Raw genomic sequence first — 19,538 nt, forward strand, 5'->3', positions numbered from 1 at the left:
AAACCCTAAATGTTCTTTTGATAGAATTACTATTTCCATGTGGTGATAACAAAAACCTGGTAACATCTATGATGCTTTTCCTTAGAAGACATGTTTGGTACAGCATTGTCCCCATGCACAAGCCCAACGCACACTTAACTGGAAACCATGAAGAAAGATATTAGCTTTAATATAAGGTGTCATGGAATATTAGATCTAATGGAGTCTATCTTAAGTGACATCTCTCACCAGAGCACCCATCATGGAATTTAAAAAAAAAAAAAAAAAATCAAACCCACACTACTTAGGTTATTCTCATGTTCAAGGGCAACACTCAAGGTATTTGGACATAAGCAAAACTACAATGAACAAACTTGACGCTGTACATCTTCCTTTGCTGCAGTCACTGAGAGTCACTAGGCTGTATCAGCAAACACTACATTCTTGAACACTTTCTCAAGTGCTTTCCACGTTACTGAAAGGAATCATGATTGGGTACTTGCTACTATTAATGGTATATAGGGACAAATCTTGATAGAGACTGTGTTGATGTTACTGAGTTCTAAGCTTAAAAGATTGATACTGAGTTGTAATAGCAGCATTGCTATAAAGCAGATCAGAGCAATACTTTTTGTTCTGTTGTATATGAATGTTTGTTCTATAAAGGCCACAGCACAGGTACACAAAGTTTTCTCTCAAACTGGTAAGACAATTAGCCTCTTATTGATCATAGTAAAAACCTTCTCAAGATTCTTTGAGTACTATGATGAATCACATCCACGGGGACCACTTTATTGCATGCACCCTGTGCTAAACTGTCTAGGAGACTTATCTTCATGTCATGAAGTTGTCAATACTCATAGCCTCTCAAGAAATGCTCTGGGACAAATCTTTCAATAAGAATATACCTATATACGATCCAGTTCTGCCAAACCATGAACTTTTTTCTTCTCTGGATATGCAGTGTGCATTGTATTTTGCATTCACTGACTTATGCTGAGGATTGTGCAACATCTTAATTCTGCAGGATTTTTGTCACACAAAGTAATCAATGTGGGTGTCTTCAGGGGCATTAAGTGAAGCTTTGTGAGTTGGTTTTTCCCCCGCCAAGCTCTCTTTGAAAAACATTTTAGGATTGTTATCAGTGGCAATTACCAGGTTTCCAGCTGCAGGATAACCAAAACCTACTTTTGATGTCTGTGTACGTTGATTTTTCTAGAAAGGATGGCGCTGTGCATCAATCAGCACACCTGGCAGCAGATGAAAAGAAAGTGGGAGATAAGAAGACTGCTTGTTGAGGACACTATAGAATCTTTTCCCTTTCCCACTATCAAATAAATAGGAGCTTCATGCCACCTCTGTGCCTTTCCCACCATTAAGCCAGCCATATGCAAAAGCTATGGCCTCTGAGATTCTTCTGTGAAGTACCTTTCCACAGTTCTCCAGGAACCCTTTTTTCTTAACATATTCTCCAAGTAGGGTACAAAATGTGCCCATCAGTTTACTGTGCTACAAAAAATTCTCCCATGTATTCCAGTTAATTACATCACAAGAGAAGCAGAAGGGAAACACCAGCAAGTCTGCAAAGATCCAACGCTACTTTTGATGACTTTCTTCAAGCTGTATTTCATTCTTAGTATTTGCCAGAAAAAAATGGAAACAGGTCACCTGAGTGAGAGCATTTAAGCAGAGCAGAAATTAATGCTTTGCAAGGAAAGTATAATTCTCTTGCAGAGCCCAAGCAGTGTGAAATACATTCTGTCAGGTAAAGCATTGCATTATAATTAAAACCATATTTTGGCAAGCCTGTAACTTTGACGTATGTATTTAGGGATCAAGTGCTTATAAAGCAGAGCAGTAAACTGGGTATTATCCTACTAAACTAGAGCTTCCTTCCCTAGTATAATGGTTTACTCTTTCCCTCTTGTCATGCTTTATATTAACAGTCAGAGCCAAACATAAAGGAAGTTATGTATTAATGTAATTAAATCAGTGCCTAATTGCACCTTCTAATACTTCTTCAACAGAAACTTTTTCTGTATATGCCTGCCTTCTGTATGTGCACAGAAGGCAGACAGAGACAAAGAAAGCCAGGAACACAAACAGAAGGGTTATGAAAGTTGTCAGCATAGGGTAAATTATGACATTTAGTGGCAATGAGAAAGCATGTCCTCTGAGTTATCAGCTGTTTTCATACCTCTCTTCCAACTTAGCAAAGGAATATAGCCCATCATGTTCCAAAGGAGATTACTTCTACTACTGTAGCATTTAGCAGTATTAGTTCCCAATCTGGTCATTGAGAGCAAATGCAAAACACTCTACCATTACAACCATCCTAAGGTAGAACAGTGCTACTTCGGGGATATAACTAAATGTTCATGATATATTCAGAATTCTAAAAAACACTGACATTTTCATAGGGTAGCAAGCCTCTCCCAAGGATAATCAGCATAGAGTGTGGAAGAATCTGGCAGAGACACAAATGATCAGTACTTTAGAAAATAAAAAGTGAGACTAGACAGTGGGGGGACCATAGAAGAGAGTGCTAGAGGGTAACTAGAAGAACTGTCAAGGAAGCACTAAGGGGCAAACAGAACATTTGACAGAAGAGACTTAAAAAGCATTTGGCAAGGAAATAAAAAATTGGAATGAAGATTTGGTTTTAGCCACCCTCTTATTAGCATAAAGACAAATAAACATTCGGAAAGTAAAACACAACAAAATGCATCTGTTATGCAGACAGAACAAAAAATCCTCTGGATATAATTTTCTTCCCTTTTATTTTAAAACCTGACTCTAACAAAACAAAGAAATAAAAACATCTAAGTTTTATTTCTCACATTTCCAGGTAGCTTTCTACCTTTCATTTCAGTAAAAAGGTCACCTGACTCTTCTCACCTAACTTCCAACTGTCTGCATGATAGGTTTCAATTTGTCTGTTTTCCTCTCAACTGTGCCATAATTATGACTTTAAAATGGGATTCTCTTATCATATGTACCTCTAAAGACTAATTATGCTTCGAGTAGACTCTGCACACCTTGGAATGTGTTTGAAATGCCAGTCAGTTGAGCTGCTCTCAAAGCATGCTCCCTGCAGGATGCCAGAAGGAGAATGAAAGTGAGAGCTAATTTGAAGAAAATAGTTGAAAATACTAGTAATTAATGTGATTTATTTTTTTTTGTCAAAGTGTGTGGAGGGTACCACAATCTCAGAGCTGAGATTGGGTAAAGAAAGCCTATTGGCTAGAGAGTTTAGAAACGTACAGTCCCAGTCCAGTAACATATTTAAGCGTTGAAATTTGCCATCCATCTCTACCTAATCCCAATTCTTTACAGCTATCTCATTCATCCACTATGAATTTAAATATGAGAAGGGAACTTTGACTTGAGCACACAGCTGCCACCAAAATATTATAGAAGGACTCAGAAGTTACATTTGCTCTTTGCTTTCCAGTATCTAAAGGTAAAAATGTAACTGTATAGTACATTAATTTCTTGCAAACTAGTAACAGAACACTTGCCATGCAGAAGAGCTGCTTTAGATTCCTGTAGCAAGTGGAAAACTGTGGAATAGACACATTATATCTTGCCCCAATCTTATCAGTCCATAAGCCACGTCCAGACATCTTGCTAAAGGAAGCTATCAGAACTTAAAGACATTGTTTTCTCTTTACTCATACATTCTCATCAATAAATGGCAAGCACAAAAAGCAATCAGAGTCATGGTAACCTTCAGAAATTTCCATTTTATGAGTCAGGGCAAAGCTGTCCCTTTTTTCCTTCTCTTGCCTAGCAGCCTTCCCCAGTAACACAGATGAGTTTCAACTTCAAAACAGCATTATGGCCTCATACAAAACATAAGTCAATATATGGCAGGTCACTTTGGTTTTAAAGTTACCACCAGAGACAAATCCCAGTAGCCTCATTTTTATCTTGTTCATGCTTTGCCTGGATTTCAGACAGGGAAAGGTTATATGAACAGCTTGCAGAGCTTCCCCTGTCCCAGTGATCCTACTTCACAATATAAGGTTTCAGGAAGGCAGCTCTCACCTCTGTGAATCCAACATTACTTTTACAGGGCATGTTTATATGGCCAACAATGACTTTCAAATGCAATTTTGAATGCACAAATGCTTTCACATGCAGCACAGCGTTCAAGGGAAGACTTTCAGATTGCACAGTTACACACAAAACCTGTTATTACTTCAGAGCAATCTCTCTTGCAAAAAGCCACAATTCCATTAAATTTTCACACATTTTCAATACATGTGTACATTCCCTTGAAGCAAAACTCAAATTTTATCTGTGCTCGTCCTTACTGACTGATGGGAGGGCTTACCACACACAGTCAACTGCTGACAGCCACCATTGGCTATACGAAAAGATGTGTCAATGTCTGCCACTCAGGTACTCTTGTGCCAAATACTGCTAGTATTTTCTACTTACTGTGCAGTAACTGGCATCTGCCAATCAGTACTTGTCCTCGAAGACTCTGAAAAAGATATCTAATGAAACAGATGCATGCTCTATTTCATGGGTGATTCCAGAGCAAATATGTCCATTGTGATTCATTAAATGGAAACCATGACATCTTGCAAAAATACAAATTCTAGCTCAAAGAATTTGAATCCATGTTCACAAATTAATACTGATAGATTTTTTTCCCCATGAAGTCCTACAAAAAAACTCCATGCCTCAAAGCCCTGAGCAAAATCCCCACTGTCTTCAGAGGGAAGTGTTGCTAATCTTATAAAGAAATCCCTAAGACAGAAAACCAAATTGCAGTGCAGTTTTCAAGCCAGCCATCACCTATGTAATTCTTGTTCATTTCTCTGACAGGTCTTTCACAGAAGCAAAAAGTCTTAGTTTGTGGGAAAATATACATGAATTCCCATTCTCTTCAGTTGAGCCTTGGGTTGTTTTGGTTTTTTACTTGAACAAAACTGAATACTGCAAATATGAGGAATGAAATGCAAAATGGAAATTTAATTATGCTCTCTTGTAAGTCCATGGAACTTGCTAAAAAAATCCTACCAGATTTCTAAAGGCTCTGAAAGACATGGGTTTGGTAATTTTTTTAATTATGGCAGGTAAAATGATTTTGTTTATATTACATTCTACTGTAGTCCCGCAATCAAATGTGACTTTGAAAGCTAAGTCAAATGACATTACTCAAAAGTCTGTAAACTGAGAAGAAAAAAAAATGGGAGTCCTGAATTGTTGTCTCTTCTCACTATTGCAACTGATTTTTCTCCCTCATCTGACAAATGAACATATTGTTTCCTATGAAGATGCTGTGCTATCCAAACCTCATACAATGCAAAGAGGCAAAACACACGCTGAATTTTGAAAAGTAAAGAAAGCGCTTTCTTTGACTGAAAAGCTGAAAAAATCCAGACGTATTTAGAAATAAAACAAAAAAATCCTGTATGTGTCTGAACACTAGGCTCTGTTACCAGAGAGGAAAAAAATGGCTCACAACCAACACATTCAGGTGCCAAATTTACCCATGAAGCCAGATGTGAACAAGATGCAATGCTGAACCAAGCACAGATGTTATTTTTGCTGTCTTTTGCAAGGACTAATCCTTGGTGAGGTGTAAGCTTCTTGTTGTATGACATGGAATATATGATTAACAGCTACACTACTGTAAATGGGTGAGCAGTGACAGCCCCGGAACAACCCTCACCACCTCAGTACCTACCTACACTAACACTCCCATCTCTCAGAGGAACAAACTTACCTCACTCCCCAGTCTTCAACCAGGCTCCTTGATTTACCTCCTTTTATGTGAGTCTCTTTGTTTACAAAGGTCATTAAGCAGCCTGTATTCTAACCCCAGAAAGAGCTTACCATCCAGGCCAGACAGAACAGTATTCCTCATGGCCAGCACCAAACCAAGCGGTGATCCAAAGAGGAAGAAATCAGACACTTCGAAGTCAAATCGACCCAGGTTTACTTCTGAGAGACTGGAATTCACAGGAGGAAAGTCTGCACCACCTTTCAACACACTTGAGTGGATGCTGGGAAAAAAAAATAAAAATGCACCGATTCAACAATAATGAAGAGGGCATCCAGAGAAAAAAAATCCATTCCCAAAACACGCTACTTAGAAAGCTCTAGCATCTGTATTTAGATCCAAGTAATATGCCTTAAACTGTAGACAGATATTGCAGTACAGCAGCCACTTATCATGGTTTCCAGTGCGGCTATTCAGTAAATTTACTACCTTCAACATGCAGGAGTTTTCAACAGTTATTTTACAGAATACTTATTGGTAAGTTACACAAGGGCTCTGAAGATTGACGTTTACCTCCCGTCCCTTTTAGAAGTATAGATGTATGAAAGCTTATTCTGAAACTTCTGCTACAAATTCTAACCTACTCAAGTTGTATAAGGACAATGGTATTAAAAGGTTACGGTCATAAAGTATGTTATGTGGGTGCATAAAAAGGGTTGTTCTAATCCATTCCCTCAGCTATAAACTAGAATTTCACTACTTTTCAACCATTTATTGCAGGTTAAAATTAGTGATGCGTATAGACAGCTTTTAATCTTTTAAGTGATTTAAACACTTTCAATTACTTTGTATGCCATACATGTGTGAGGTAAATACAGATCATCTATCCATCACTGACTGAGAAAAGACCTGCCTCTTATTTAGTTCTGCTAGAGATGAAATATCTAGCATATACACCTGCTGTCCAGTCACGAGACAGAGCAGAACATGACTCCAGAGCATGCAGAGCCTGACTGAGAGATGCTGACTTCAACCAGAGCTGTAACTGAAGCCCTCATGAGTTATCTGCACACTACACTCTGCATTAGTGGCCAAACATGGATCAGAATCCAAAAATCCTGAAGACTGGTCCCAATCAGGCCAAGACACCAGGCCCCTCTCTCAATCTGACAGCCTAGTGACATTCTCAATTTTATAACCTGATGTTATTAACTGAAACTCCAGGGAACAAGCTTAGAGCCCCTTTAGGGTAGAAATGAAGAAAGCCAAGAATTAAATCCATCACTGGCAAAGCAGATGGGAGTTACCTCTCTATGCCAGAAACACTCGGACAAAAAGCATAAGCTGACACACTGAAACACAACCACAGTGCATAGGACAAGGACGTTTCTGTGTGAAAGAGTGATCTTTGTAACCTCATCACTCACACTGACACACCGCCTCTAAACTGCAGTAAATGAGCTCATGGGGGAAAAAGTCTTAATGATCTTATGCAAGTCTCACAGACAGGAAATCAAAAGTTTGGAATCTCTCTGTATGTACAGGGTGGGTCAGAGGATGACATGGTTTGGTTTGATTTGCGGGGGTTTTCCTCCCTCTTTACCTTACCAAGGAATTTTTTCTGCTGTTTTTAGCCTGTGTTTGTCCAATTATTCCTCAATAATTTAGCAACAGCCTAAAGTTTGAGGAGTCCAAAATATGAATGAAAGAGAACACTTTTCTATCTGCTTAAGTACAGCTGCATGTAAAGCTTTCAGTTTAAAATCACAGGCACACAGAAAATGAAAAAAGGCTTAGAAGAAAATTGTTATCTTTGTCTTTTAATTATCCTATTATCCCCCAAGTCTGAAGTGCTTTATACAAGCCAACATTGTGCTTTAAACATAACACAGTATTCCTTCTATACAAGAACCTAAAAGTGACCAACCAAAAAAATCTTCATGTTTTCAGTTGTAGACAAACGAAAACCAACCATTTCTGCCTCAGAGGGAAGACGCTTTACAACATACTGATATCCAGAAAACCCAACAGTATGAAAATAAAAGCAGAATAGTCAACAAAAGCAAAGCAAAGTACATTCAGTCAAAGCAAGAAAATAAAATTCCTTTAAACTGCTACTAAGAAAACTGCCAGACTTCAAGTAAAGCACAGTAGTAAATCTGTGCTATGCTCAACTGTAGCAGAACTGAAACTTCAACACACAATAAGACTTTTCCCTCTGCATCACTCCCAATGAAATAAAGGAAATAAGATGATGGCTAGAGGACAAAAAGCACAAAGAATTAAGATACATTAAACACCAAATAGCTTGGAACAGGCAGAAACAATGAGACAAAGGGAATACTTATCTTCCCATCAAATCTGTGTTTTAAAGGTTTCTTACGATCCAGGAAAGCTAATTAACTCTCCTCCCCCAGACTCCTCCTCATTTAAGCCAAATGTTTAAATGTTTGCAGTTGGGTTTTTTTGTTTTAAAGCTGATCGCAATAGCTCATAGACCAATGGGAGCACTGAAAGCAATTGTCTCACTCTTTACAGAATTACAGAAAGCATTTAAGTGAAGTCAGAGGGATCTTTAGATAAACGTAACAGAAATTTAGAGTTATAAAGCATTCATTCATCTTGATTTGTGTGGGCTGCACTGAAGAAATTGAACTACTTGCATTCAGTTTTGCATATTCAAAACTCTCACTACTGAATAAAGATTGAATAAAAAACTTTCCATGTGTGAATAAATTCATACTAGACCCACCATTTCTACAGTTTTCTTTGATGGGTATACAGGGACTGTAAGCAAATCTCCAGAAACACACCACAAACAACAAAAATTATTCTGTTGCTCTGCTGCTGAGAGGCTCCATTCAATGGCAAGCCTGTTTCTTTCACTCAGTCATCAAGCACTAGTTACCTAGACAGGAAAGCATGATGTTGGGTTATAGTATCACAGTCATAGGTGGATGAGTCACTCTGTTTCCTAGGCAACGGCTGCCTTGGCTTCTCATCCTCCATGATTCCCGAGATGTCAATATTGCTTTTGCTCAGGCGTTTGCTGCCACTCAGACTTGAGTCCTCTGCTAAGAGGGGATTATCCTTCAGAGAATGAACAGAGCAAAAGGAAGATTTAGACAGTGACCAAAATACGACAGAGCTTATATGAAACGGCTGCATTTGTACATTTGACCTCACTTTATCCAAGAAAGGGTGGAATGGGTAAGACTCTCTCTGCAGCAGAAGATAAGGAAAGAGATGAAGACTAAATTTCCCTGTAAGATGTATAGCCTAAAAGCTGGAAGGAGCATCAGGATTTTTTTTGTGGTGGGGGAGAAGGAATAACATAAAAGTTTTATCCTTCATCACGTCATCATTCTTAGAGAACTATAAATATCATAAGGTAATCAGAAGGGGTCTTACCTGAGTGCACAAAATGCCCATTACAACATTAATAGTCTTGCTGATGATGTCCATGGATGAGGGACTTGATTTTTTAAGAATGTGAACTTCTGTGGGATGCAAGAGGAGACCAGTGGTACCATATCTTTAAGGTACCCCTCAAAATAGGAAATAGATTTATTTACTGTTCATCTCCTCCAGCACTTCTGCAGCTTGCACCAGCATCCTCCCTAACATATCCCTATTACCCCCAGACTTTTATTCCTGCATCTGTTTCAGTAGCCAATGCACATGCTGCTTTTCAAAACAAATGCCATGGGACTGAATTTCCCCATTCATGTGTGTAAGGCATGCAAGATCTGCTTCTAATAACTGTGTAATCCAATTCTGTGTAAATCTCCTTCTATTCACATCAACAAAATAAGACAGTGTGTAAATGCCTGACATCTATTTTTACAAAACTTCAAAGATACGAACATCAACAAGGCACAGTGGGAGAACAAATACAGTTAAACCTCTTCTAATCATGTAATTATTGCTTTTCATCCATATTCTACTAAATCTTACAATGCAGTACCAGAATTCATGGGATGATATGATATAATTAGCATTAGCATCTTAATAACCTGCAGAAGATTAGTTTAAGACCAGCATGTTCACAGACAATTATTCTTGTGATGGTACAATGAAAAAACTTAACATGCAAGTAGGAATTCCTTTCTGCATTTCATAGTAATGTAGCAAAATTCGTGTCACGCCAACTTTCATATTAAAGTTGCGTGAGATTTAGGACCTTGCTTGGCATAACACTAATGTATCTACAATGTTAAAACTAAGCCTCGCTTCTTGTAGTTGTTACTATTAATGAGCACAACGAACTATTTCACAGGGCCAGGTAAGAGGTGAGGGCTCCTGCTGTGTGTTGGCAGCTGACTGCTCCCACCATTTTGTGTGCTATAGTGACGTAAAACCAAAATAGTCTCCACCTAAACTATGTGCTTCTAATGAGGTCAAAATCAGAACCAATGACAGGCCCTACTTCTATTTTTTTTACATAATCAGTAACTTTTTTCCAGCCTGGCACTGACTCTATGTAGCTTGATTTGCCCCGCAGTTTACAACCTTACAATGCACTTGGCCTTGCTGAACTTCATGAGGTTTGCGTGGGCCTGCCTCTCAAGCCTGTCCATGTCCCTCTGGATGGCATCCTTTCTCTCCAGTGTCCCATCTGCACCATGTAGCTTGGTGCTGTCAGAAAACTTGCTGAGGGTGCACTCAAACCCACTGTCCATGTCACAAACAAAGATGCTAAACAGCACCAGTCCCAATGTACGCCTGAGGAACACCACTCATCGGTAGTCCTACGTGGGCATGGAGCCATTGACTGCAACTCTTTGAGTGCGACCACCCAGCCAATTCCTTATTCACTGAGTGGTCCATCCATCAAATCCATGTCTCTCCAATTTAGAGACAAGGATGTCATGCAGGACAGTGTCAAATGACATGCTATGTGGCACGTTGTTATTGCACTGCAGAAGAAAGCCTTCATTTTCTTTGGTCAAACAATACATTTTAAACTCGATGGGTAAAACTCAGGTTTTCCAAAGTATACATATCACAGACAGTTCAATGAGGGAAGAAAAAAGTAGTTTAAAAGGACAAGGGACTAGATCTCTGTGAGACGACCCTAGGGAAGGTCACTGGGTAATTGGCTAGGCATCGTACAAGAGAGCAGGATTCAAAGTTGTCCTTTTCTGTATCGCATGCAACTCTCTCCCCACACTCATTTACATTTTTTCCACCACTGCTCCCTGTACCTGTCTTCTTGGACATAGCATTATGCTACTGCATTACACTGTTGAAGTGTCACTCTTCACAATTCATAACAGCAAATGCCCCAAGTAAAAATAGACTTTACCATGCTTAGTACTTCTAAGCAACTTGCAAAGAGTGTAAAATCTAACTACACGAAACAGAGAATGTGAGAAAAAGCGCAGGGCTTACAGATGAGGACTGAGGCATGATAGATCAAGAGACTTGGCCAAAGTCACGCAGACAGACTATGGAAAACATGCTAATTGAATCTATTTCTCTGAAGCTACAGAAAGAACAAGTTCATAGGACAGCTATTTCCCATAACCTCACTCAGTACTGGAGCACATTAGCAACCCTGTGCATGTGGGGTGAGATTTCATGTCATGTAGAGATGTTGAAGAACCTAATCTGTTCTCCAGAACTATGCAGATGAGTTGCAGGAAAATGAAACCAAGACAGAAGCAGTATATAACCTACGAGATGAATCTTCCACACTGTTCCACCTATAGTCTTCAACAGCCAAGAGGACCTCCTGGCTTCTGTGACAAGTGATGAACATGGAACCCGGGAACTATAGTTAGTGCCAGTTCTGGAGCTGGCTTTTATGCCATGAACAATCTGTTCATGTGATAGTCCCCTGGGGGCTGAACAGGGACCAAATTAATTTTACACGTTACTGAACAGCCATTCAATAGGGAAAGCCTGACAACCATTTCACTGAGACAGAAGGTTATTTGGTGAGAAGAATTATCACTGAGAAATTAACTTCTCTAAACCATCTGGGCCTTCTCTGCATTTGAATAGTGAAAATTATGTCAGATGCTAAGAGTATGTTAAAATGTCTGCACACTGTGATGCCATGGTGAAGAGAAAGTGTTCAAATTTATAGTAGTCTGATACATTAAAAAAAAAAAGGCTTGTTAACGAATCCCGTATTGAAATCTATTCAAAAAACCTGGCCCGATTTTAATCTCACTAGTTTGAGCATTTAGGTTCACCTTCACGACACAGTCTTTCTTGTATACTGCAAAAGAGACTGAGCCAAACCAGCATCTATATTATTCAGACCAGGGAGTGAGATACTGTTTCAAAAAAAATACTAAACCACTTAAAAAGACATTAGGAAACACGTAAGAAGAAGGTTAAGGTGATCAGTATAAAGACTATTCTCTGCATTTTAAACAGTTAAAAAGTTTGTTTTCCATTGCTACAAGCTCTTTCAACTCCCCCACATGCCACAATTAAAATCTCATCTGCAGTAAAATGGTATTAATACTGGGATTTGAATCAGTCACTCACAGGTAGCTTTTATTTATCCTTGATTCATGTGAAGGAAATCATCAACTTTCTCCATTCGTCCTAATGAAGAGTTGTCTACTTCTAAATTACGAGTATTTTAGCTGTTGTGACAAAAAAGAATCATCTTCCTCTTCTAAGAGACAGTGTTCCCAAGCAAGTATAGCGATTGCTAATATAAGACTTTGGGTTTCCACTTCTGATGATGGACCAAGTTCACTTCATTCTGTCCTTTAATAACCCAAGGAGGGATAGGATGATGACAACAACAACACTGGCTTTCGTTGTTAAGTATTTTGACATTTGCAAATGTAACTGATTTTTAAAAAGCAAGAGTTACTAGTCTGGTCTGAGCAGAGTGACATTTGCTCTACTGCAGTTTCTTTTATTGAACATGCAGGTAAAATTTCATATACTGCGCTGTACAAGCATATACACGCAACAGCCATCATGATCTCAGTAATCATTCACATTTCTGCCTATACTGTAGAAGTCAATACCTATTATGGATAATCCCAACTTGATTATTTAGTGTGAATACTAGAATACAGAAAACAGACTACTACACGCAAACCAACAAATACTCACTTGGGGTAGTAGAAAAGTGTACCATTCTAATTCCTTATTTACATTGTTTCGTTAAATTAACAGGCCCTCTCTCTCCAAAAGGAAATTTCTAGTGCCTAAAACTGCGAGCTATTCAGAGAATGTAAAGGTCATTGCATCACCTATCTAGCTTATTATTATAGACCATTTTGAAATAAACAGAGTAAGAAGGCCGGAACATAAAATGCAATGGTTGAGAATACCTCAGTCTCATCCTTATTTCCAACTAGTTTCATTTCACAAATGCTCCTGACATTTGGGAAATGGTAAAGTAAAAATATCTTATACTTCCACGTCTCAAACTCTTCCAATGAGATCCATTTCTATTGGAGACACGAAAGAAAGGGGGAGGTGAGAGGGACGACAGCGGGGGAGGACAAACAGTAAAAAAAGAGAGTCCTCCTGAATGCCTTTCACAGGAGCACACTGAGAAAAATGGACAGAAAGAGAAGATAAGGAAGGAAAAGAGTACTTCAGTTCTTCTAAACATACAGAGTATTAGAGATGAAGACAGGAGGGAAAAAGGGAAGAGATGGAGAGAGGAATGGGAAGAGAAGTTCTGTGGTATCAGGAAAAAGAGAGGAATACAGGAAAGTTGAAGCTATAAGAGCAGGGAAGTCAAGAGAACCTACACTCCCTAAAGCCTGATCCCCACTCTCAGAATCATCAGTAGCCCTTGCACAATCAACCCCACCGTAGGACTGGGATCCAGGAGGACCATTTCTCCATTTCCTTTGCTTGCAATGCACCGTCCTCAAAGGCTGGCTGCTGAGAATACAGAGCCATGTTACTAATGGTAAGTAATTCTCCTTCCCGGAAACATTTAGAGGATGTCTCTTTGATTGACAGTACTCCCATCACACATAGCTCTCAACTGAAGAAAGCAGGTTGGTATCACTGAGCCTATTTTTGAGGCGAGAGCTAAATAAAAGAGCCAAGAGATGAAACAATTTGGCCAGGGTCACAAAACCATCAAAGAACGCAGCGTGGGCACCTCAATTAGTGTCAACTCTAATACACCACCACCCCTCTCCTTATCCACTTGAGTCTGAACTACATAAAATTAGTCGAACTTCAATTTTCTTTCTTAAATGTTGAACACAACAATAAAGCTTACATGCTAGCATTACTTTAAAAAATTGTGCTTTTACTACCATAAAATCTTTCCTGGATCACAGTTAGAATTGATCCTTCCATCTCTCCAAATGTAGCACTCTTATAGACACTGTTATGCTCAGTGGCCCATTCACAGATACTCAGGTGACTTGCATTCCCTATGGACATTCTTTCACCAGTCACTAAAACTTATTCCTGAACACATCCTAATGCTGGACTACCTCCAGGCAGTAGCATAACAAATTCCAGACCCTATGTGAACAAATAAAAAAAATGATAAAAAGAAACATAAAAAATATTGGCAAAACCAGGAGCCTACCAGAGGTTACTGAGAGAGAACATGTTTGCACCTACAGTTGGGGATACAATAAAGTGCACTTAGTAAACCTACTTTAAAGATTTACAGATAAAGCCTTCTGTATGTCATAAAACTGAAGCTGCAGACAATTTTCAGACTAATTTTTCCATATATGAGCAAAATCCCATGCTACGTGGCAATTTACCAAATCCTTAAATTTTCTCTGTTTTTTATGGAGCTCACTTCCTTCAGAGAATGAATCTACAGGGTTTCAGCTGTGTGGATTTTTTCTCTTCACCTGGATGCTGCTGATGCTTCCTCTCCTGCTACTGTTCCGACTCTCGTCAGCTGTATTAGAATTATAGCAGATAGCATCAAAGCCCAAAATTCCTCCAATGCAGTCACCAATGAGACACACCTGAGGAAATAAAAAGATTTTTTGGGAGATGTAGCAAGTGGTTTAGAAGAAACAAAAAGCATCACAGCACTGCAGTGGATCTGCTGTCTTACTTTACACCCTTGCTCCTGTTTTTTTTACACTTTGATTCCTATTGCAGCTGAAAACGTGTAGCCACTTTCTTCCACTTCCTTTTATGTCCAGAAATACACCCTATGCCAAGAATATCTGTCACAGGGACTATTTTGACCAGCTGGGAGTTCTGCTAAATGGGCCAGAATACTCCCAGCTGCTTGCAGCCAGATTCCAGCTCAAAAAGTCCCTATCACTGGACAACTGCTTTCACAAAGATTTCAGGCCACTTAACACTTCCTTCAGAGTTACACAAGGAAGAGGATCTCAACAGATTAAAACCAGATTGGTACTCCTCTGTCAGGACAAGGGAATGGAACTTTTAAATGAGGTATTGAGCAGAGAGAGAGAGATTCACTCTTGCTTCACATTTAATATAAACATACAAGCTACCTTCAAAGTATAGGCCTGGGAATTAAAATACAGAGAGTACTAAAATTGGGAATTCAATAGTTGGAGTAATTTTATGGCACACTAGAATCTACCTCACAAGCCAATTCCACTGAACACCTCCACATCCCATAGGAGATGATTCTTTCTCCCTGTCCCCATGCCTGTGTGAGTAACAGCTGTATTACCTTCCTCCATGATAACAGCCTCCATGGTTCCACAGGTTCCAGCCACCCTTTCTCTCCAATTCTCAAACTGAAGCAAATGTCTAGTCTGTTGTTCCCAGCTCCAATTAGTTTAACAGAAGTTTAATTCAGCTCAGCTACAACACTAAACTACAACTTTTGGATAACAGGATGTTGTGCTTGATTTCTTCAAAGTGACGCAAGTTAGGAAAAGCAAGTGCTTCAAGAAACAGGTAGGGGAAAACCTCAAACTTCTCTTAGTGCATCTCCACATACCACAAACTCTTAATTGAGTACGTTTCTTGGGATAAAAACATTTTAAAAAATAGAATATCAAAATACATTAAGGTAACACCTAAGACAATTCTGGTTCTAAATTTGTATACAATTGAACAGCACGCTGATGTACTCTCTGATTTTCAAATTCCTACACCATGCAATGAGGTCCAAAAAGAACTGAAAATTATGACACAGGTAACCTTAACAAAATTAACAGCATGTTTTGTGGGGGATTAATGGTATCTCCTTCAATTTACCATTCCATTTCTAATCCTTATTACTACTGGCATTAAGGTAATGAAATGAACTCATTCCAGATACTGGACAAAACCAAAAAAGGCAACCTCAGATCTAATGAACCTGCAATATAAATGGACAGAAAAAGACCAAAATATGAAAGGAAAGGTACGTACAGGGTGGGGGTCAGGTTATATGGTATGTATTTTAGAAGTACAGGACTTATTCAGAGGTAGAGTTGAGATTTCTATCTAAGGATCAAAGCAAAACACTGTAGGCAGCACAGAGAAGTCACTTCCATTCTAACAATGCTGGTAATTGCTGATGGTGAAAATTCTGTGGAGCATACAGAGGTCATGCAGACTTTTCCATGTGAAATATTAATATATATGGTTTCTAAAATACACCAAGGAGACTTCTTTGTAGATTTGCCAAAGGAAAAAACCCCTTAATGCTCAATTTCTATTGAGAGAATTGTTTTCACAATTATTTCTGTAACAGGTATAATTCTTCTTTACATACTCCAACCTTTCATAACGTTCTGTCACTGCAGCTGGGCTGTTTTTATGCTTCAAGCAAGAATAGCTTACTACGGATACTAAAACTGGCTTCATACCAAATTTTAGTCTAAAAATACGGATATGCCACAGCATAATCTTAATACTGCTATGGAAAATAATTTGTGTAATGACACATACTTTCCTTTGAAGACTACACTGTACTCTATGTTAAATGTCTTTTTTTTCTTTTTCTTTTTCTAAAGTCTGGAGGTCACTTTATTTTAAAGAAGTGCATGCTTCCAGCTACATAGAGGGCCCCATCACAAAATAATTTCAGCCACTCACACAGGGTAGCAGTATCATATTTATGCTATACAAAGCAGGAAAGTACGGGGTTTTGTAGTCTAAAGATGGAAAAACAGGAACAATAACTGTGACACATCAGCTGGAAGAAGTCTGCAGGTGACTTCACTGGGGAGTGAGTCACACCAGAAAAATTACATGACTTTCCCAAAGTTACACAAGAAGTCTACAACACTGCTGGCAACAGAGTGTCTTCTAAGTTTCTTTACTGTCAATTGTTTTATTACAATGGAGGCAAAAAAGAAATAGCAATAGTTAAAGGCTGGATTCCTTATGGTTTTAGAGATGTCACAACTTTTCTATCAGCTAGAGCAGGTGTGTGAGGAGCTCAGTAACACAGATTATCATTTGTCTTGTGCTGGCATGCTTGTTCACTCCTTAGCGTACCACGCTTACAGCACATCTAAGGCTCTTATCATTACCAGAGTTCGCAGCAACACTTAGTAAGAGCTTAGGGGTCAAAATGCTTACAAGAGAAGGTACAGTATCTTCTAGCAACTGAGTAAGTCCAGGTTAGATACTGCACAGGATTCCAGAAGTGTCTTTCACATGCTGGGCACTGAGAAGGCATTTTGTACAGGTAATCCTGTGCTAACATTCATTCATCATATCTGCAGTATTGTCCCACACTCATAACTCAAAACCCCCAACACAACGCCTTAAAAAGAAACAGCCTTGCTCCGAAGGAATTTTACTTTGATGCAAGAGAAAACAGTCCTACCTGTCCATTAAAACCAGCCCCATCTGTAGATTTGAGAAATTCATTGTAAACTTGATTGGCTCTACTGATCACCATGGCAACTGCATCCTGGTACTGAGGGGATGAAATGGCCAGCAAGGGCAAGGCAGCCAGTGGGATGTGGTCTTCACTGCTGCTGAGACAGCTCTCATCATAGCTGTAGGGATTTAGGCTAGAGAAGGACATGCTATCATCAGGAAAAATGCACACAGCATTAGAGAATGAACAGTTACTTATTACCAGAAATGGGTTGGGCTATTGCAGTTCACAATGAGAGAATACAGGAAGGATCATTTTCTCACATAATTCAACAGCTTAAAAAATCAATGACTTACTGCTTTATGTGAATGAGATCATGCTAGAAGGCATTTCTGTAGTTAAACATACTTGGTGCAATTTTTCCATATACAAGTAGACATAATTTAGAACAGCAAAGAGATTATTCCATTTCAGCTTTTTTTTCCGGGCCCCGCCCCCCCCCATATAACAACTTACTACATCAAAGAACGGGATCCAACCATCACAACGGAATATTGTTTCCTAGAACACAAGTGTGACAGATGCATTGTTCAAAAGCATATAAAAACATTTTTCCCAGTGTCCCATCCTTTCAAAAACATGGAACAAAGTTGCACACATTCTGAAATCATATGTAAATGTTTGCATAGTAACATTTTGCAATAAAGAGGTAACTCGACTGAAAACGCAAGCTTAAATTTGATAGGATGTCGGCTTTATTTTAGCTTGGATGTGCATCCTGCAAGTTTCTCAGTAAATCTGCCAATCATACCTTGACCGATTTTTATTGATGAGTGGGGAAAACAATTCACAGAGTGCCGAAGATGCAAGGCACATTAGTGTGCACCAGATTCTCTTAGAGCAAGTTGACAGTCCTTTAGAGACTAAAGGAAAGTCAGAAGTATTTTGGATAATTCAACTGATACAAAGTTCATCCAAAGCCACAGGCAGGCAACTTCAACACTATTTTGTATTCACTTTCTTTAGGAACTTGGTGAGCTATCACAATATTAAAAAGCAAGCTGCCTGAAATGGAATTAGTCTATGTCTTTGCTAAAACCTGCATCCTTGAGACTAATACCAGGGTTGTGGAAGAAGAACAGACGACTTGCAACACTCAAGTATGGAAGCTGGTCTGTGTTCACGTCCTGAGCCTCACAGGACATTTCCACACTTGCCTCTTGCTGAAGCACTCCAATGATTTGGTATTTTTCATCCACAGTTTCCATGTCCTAGAGCTCAGGTGGTCTGCCAAGCTGTGTCAGTTTACCAATTCACACAGCTTCATTTTGCCAGCTGATTACATCATCCCAATGCACAGCAGACATACAATTAGGAATACTAACTCTCAAAAATGAAAAATGAACCTTAAAAACTTACTTAAAAAGGCTTCATTTAATATAACAATTGGCAGGTAACACCTCAGAGAGTGAAAGGGAGAATCACAGGAGGAAAAAAACTATGAAGTGAATGTTTGAAATGGAAAAAAAACCCTTGCATATGTTTTCATAATAAAAGTAAAATGCAAACAATATTCACAAGAGAACTACACAAAACAGAGTCAATGGAAAAATAAATAGCTGGTAATTTTTTTTTTTCGTGGCTAAAGGAATATAGATCAAAATGAAATTGAGCAATTATTGCCTAGACAATTGATCGCAGTTAAGTGGTTTAAAAATAAGGGTTAAGTATTAGTGCTGAAGCTGAGACAAACAGATAATACATCAGCACTGGAGCTGAGAGGAGCACAAGTCTTGTTATCTTGATGCACTGGCAGGACACTGCAGGTGGTCCTTCCAAAGCACCACCTTGGAAACATCACCCTTGCACAAAGGCTGGAAACGGAGATAGGAAATCACAAGAAAGCAGCTGAAATACCAAGCATAAGAGCCTGACAGATAAAGTCACCCATGTTAGAACCTAACACCTCCCTGACAAAAGGCAGTAAATGACTAGGCTGCAAGACCAAACTGGTGTTCCATGGTGGGTAAGAGTGCGCCTGGCTCCCAAGGGAGAAGTGATTGATAGCACAGTGGCATCTGCCCGCAGGGAAAACTG

At 39.0% G+C, this 19,538-nt stretch overlaps 1 protein-coding gene across 6 annotated transcripts in view; it reads right to left on the bottom strand.

Annotated features, from left to right (window-relative positions):
• Window positions 1–19,538, bottom strand: part of PITPNM3 (PITPNM family member 3) — a 120,375-nt gene that overhangs the window by 21,345 nt on the left and 79,492 nt on the right. For 3 of the 6 annotated variants that reach the window (XM_075771336.1, XM_075771333.1, XM_075771335.1), the window contains 5 exons: window positions 17,958–18,002; window positions 17,445–17,634; window positions 14,539–14,658; window positions 8,628–8,809; window positions 5,833–6,002 (listed from right to left, as the gene is read on the bottom strand). In XM_075771336.1, the coding sequence (XP_075627451.1) occupies window positions 5,833–6,002; window positions 8,628–8,809; window positions 14,539–14,658; window positions 17,445–17,634; window positions 17,958–18,002 (707 nt within the window). The remainder of the gene's footprint in view (window positions 1–5,832; window positions 6,003–8,627; window positions 8,810–14,538; window positions 14,659–17,444; window positions 17,635–17,957; window positions 18,003–19,538) is intronic. The other 3 variants (XM_075771334.1, XM_075771339.1, XM_075771338.1) reach the window with 2 other exon arrangements.

This window comes from Balearica regulorum, chromosome 19 (assembly GCF_011004875.1).
Source record: "Balearica regulorum gibbericeps isolate bBalReg1 chromosome 19, bBalReg1.pri, whole genome shotgun sequence".
In the NCBI taxonomy this organism is placed as follows: Eukaryota; Metazoa; Chordata; class Aves; order Gruiformes; family Gruidae; genus Balearica; species Balearica regulorum.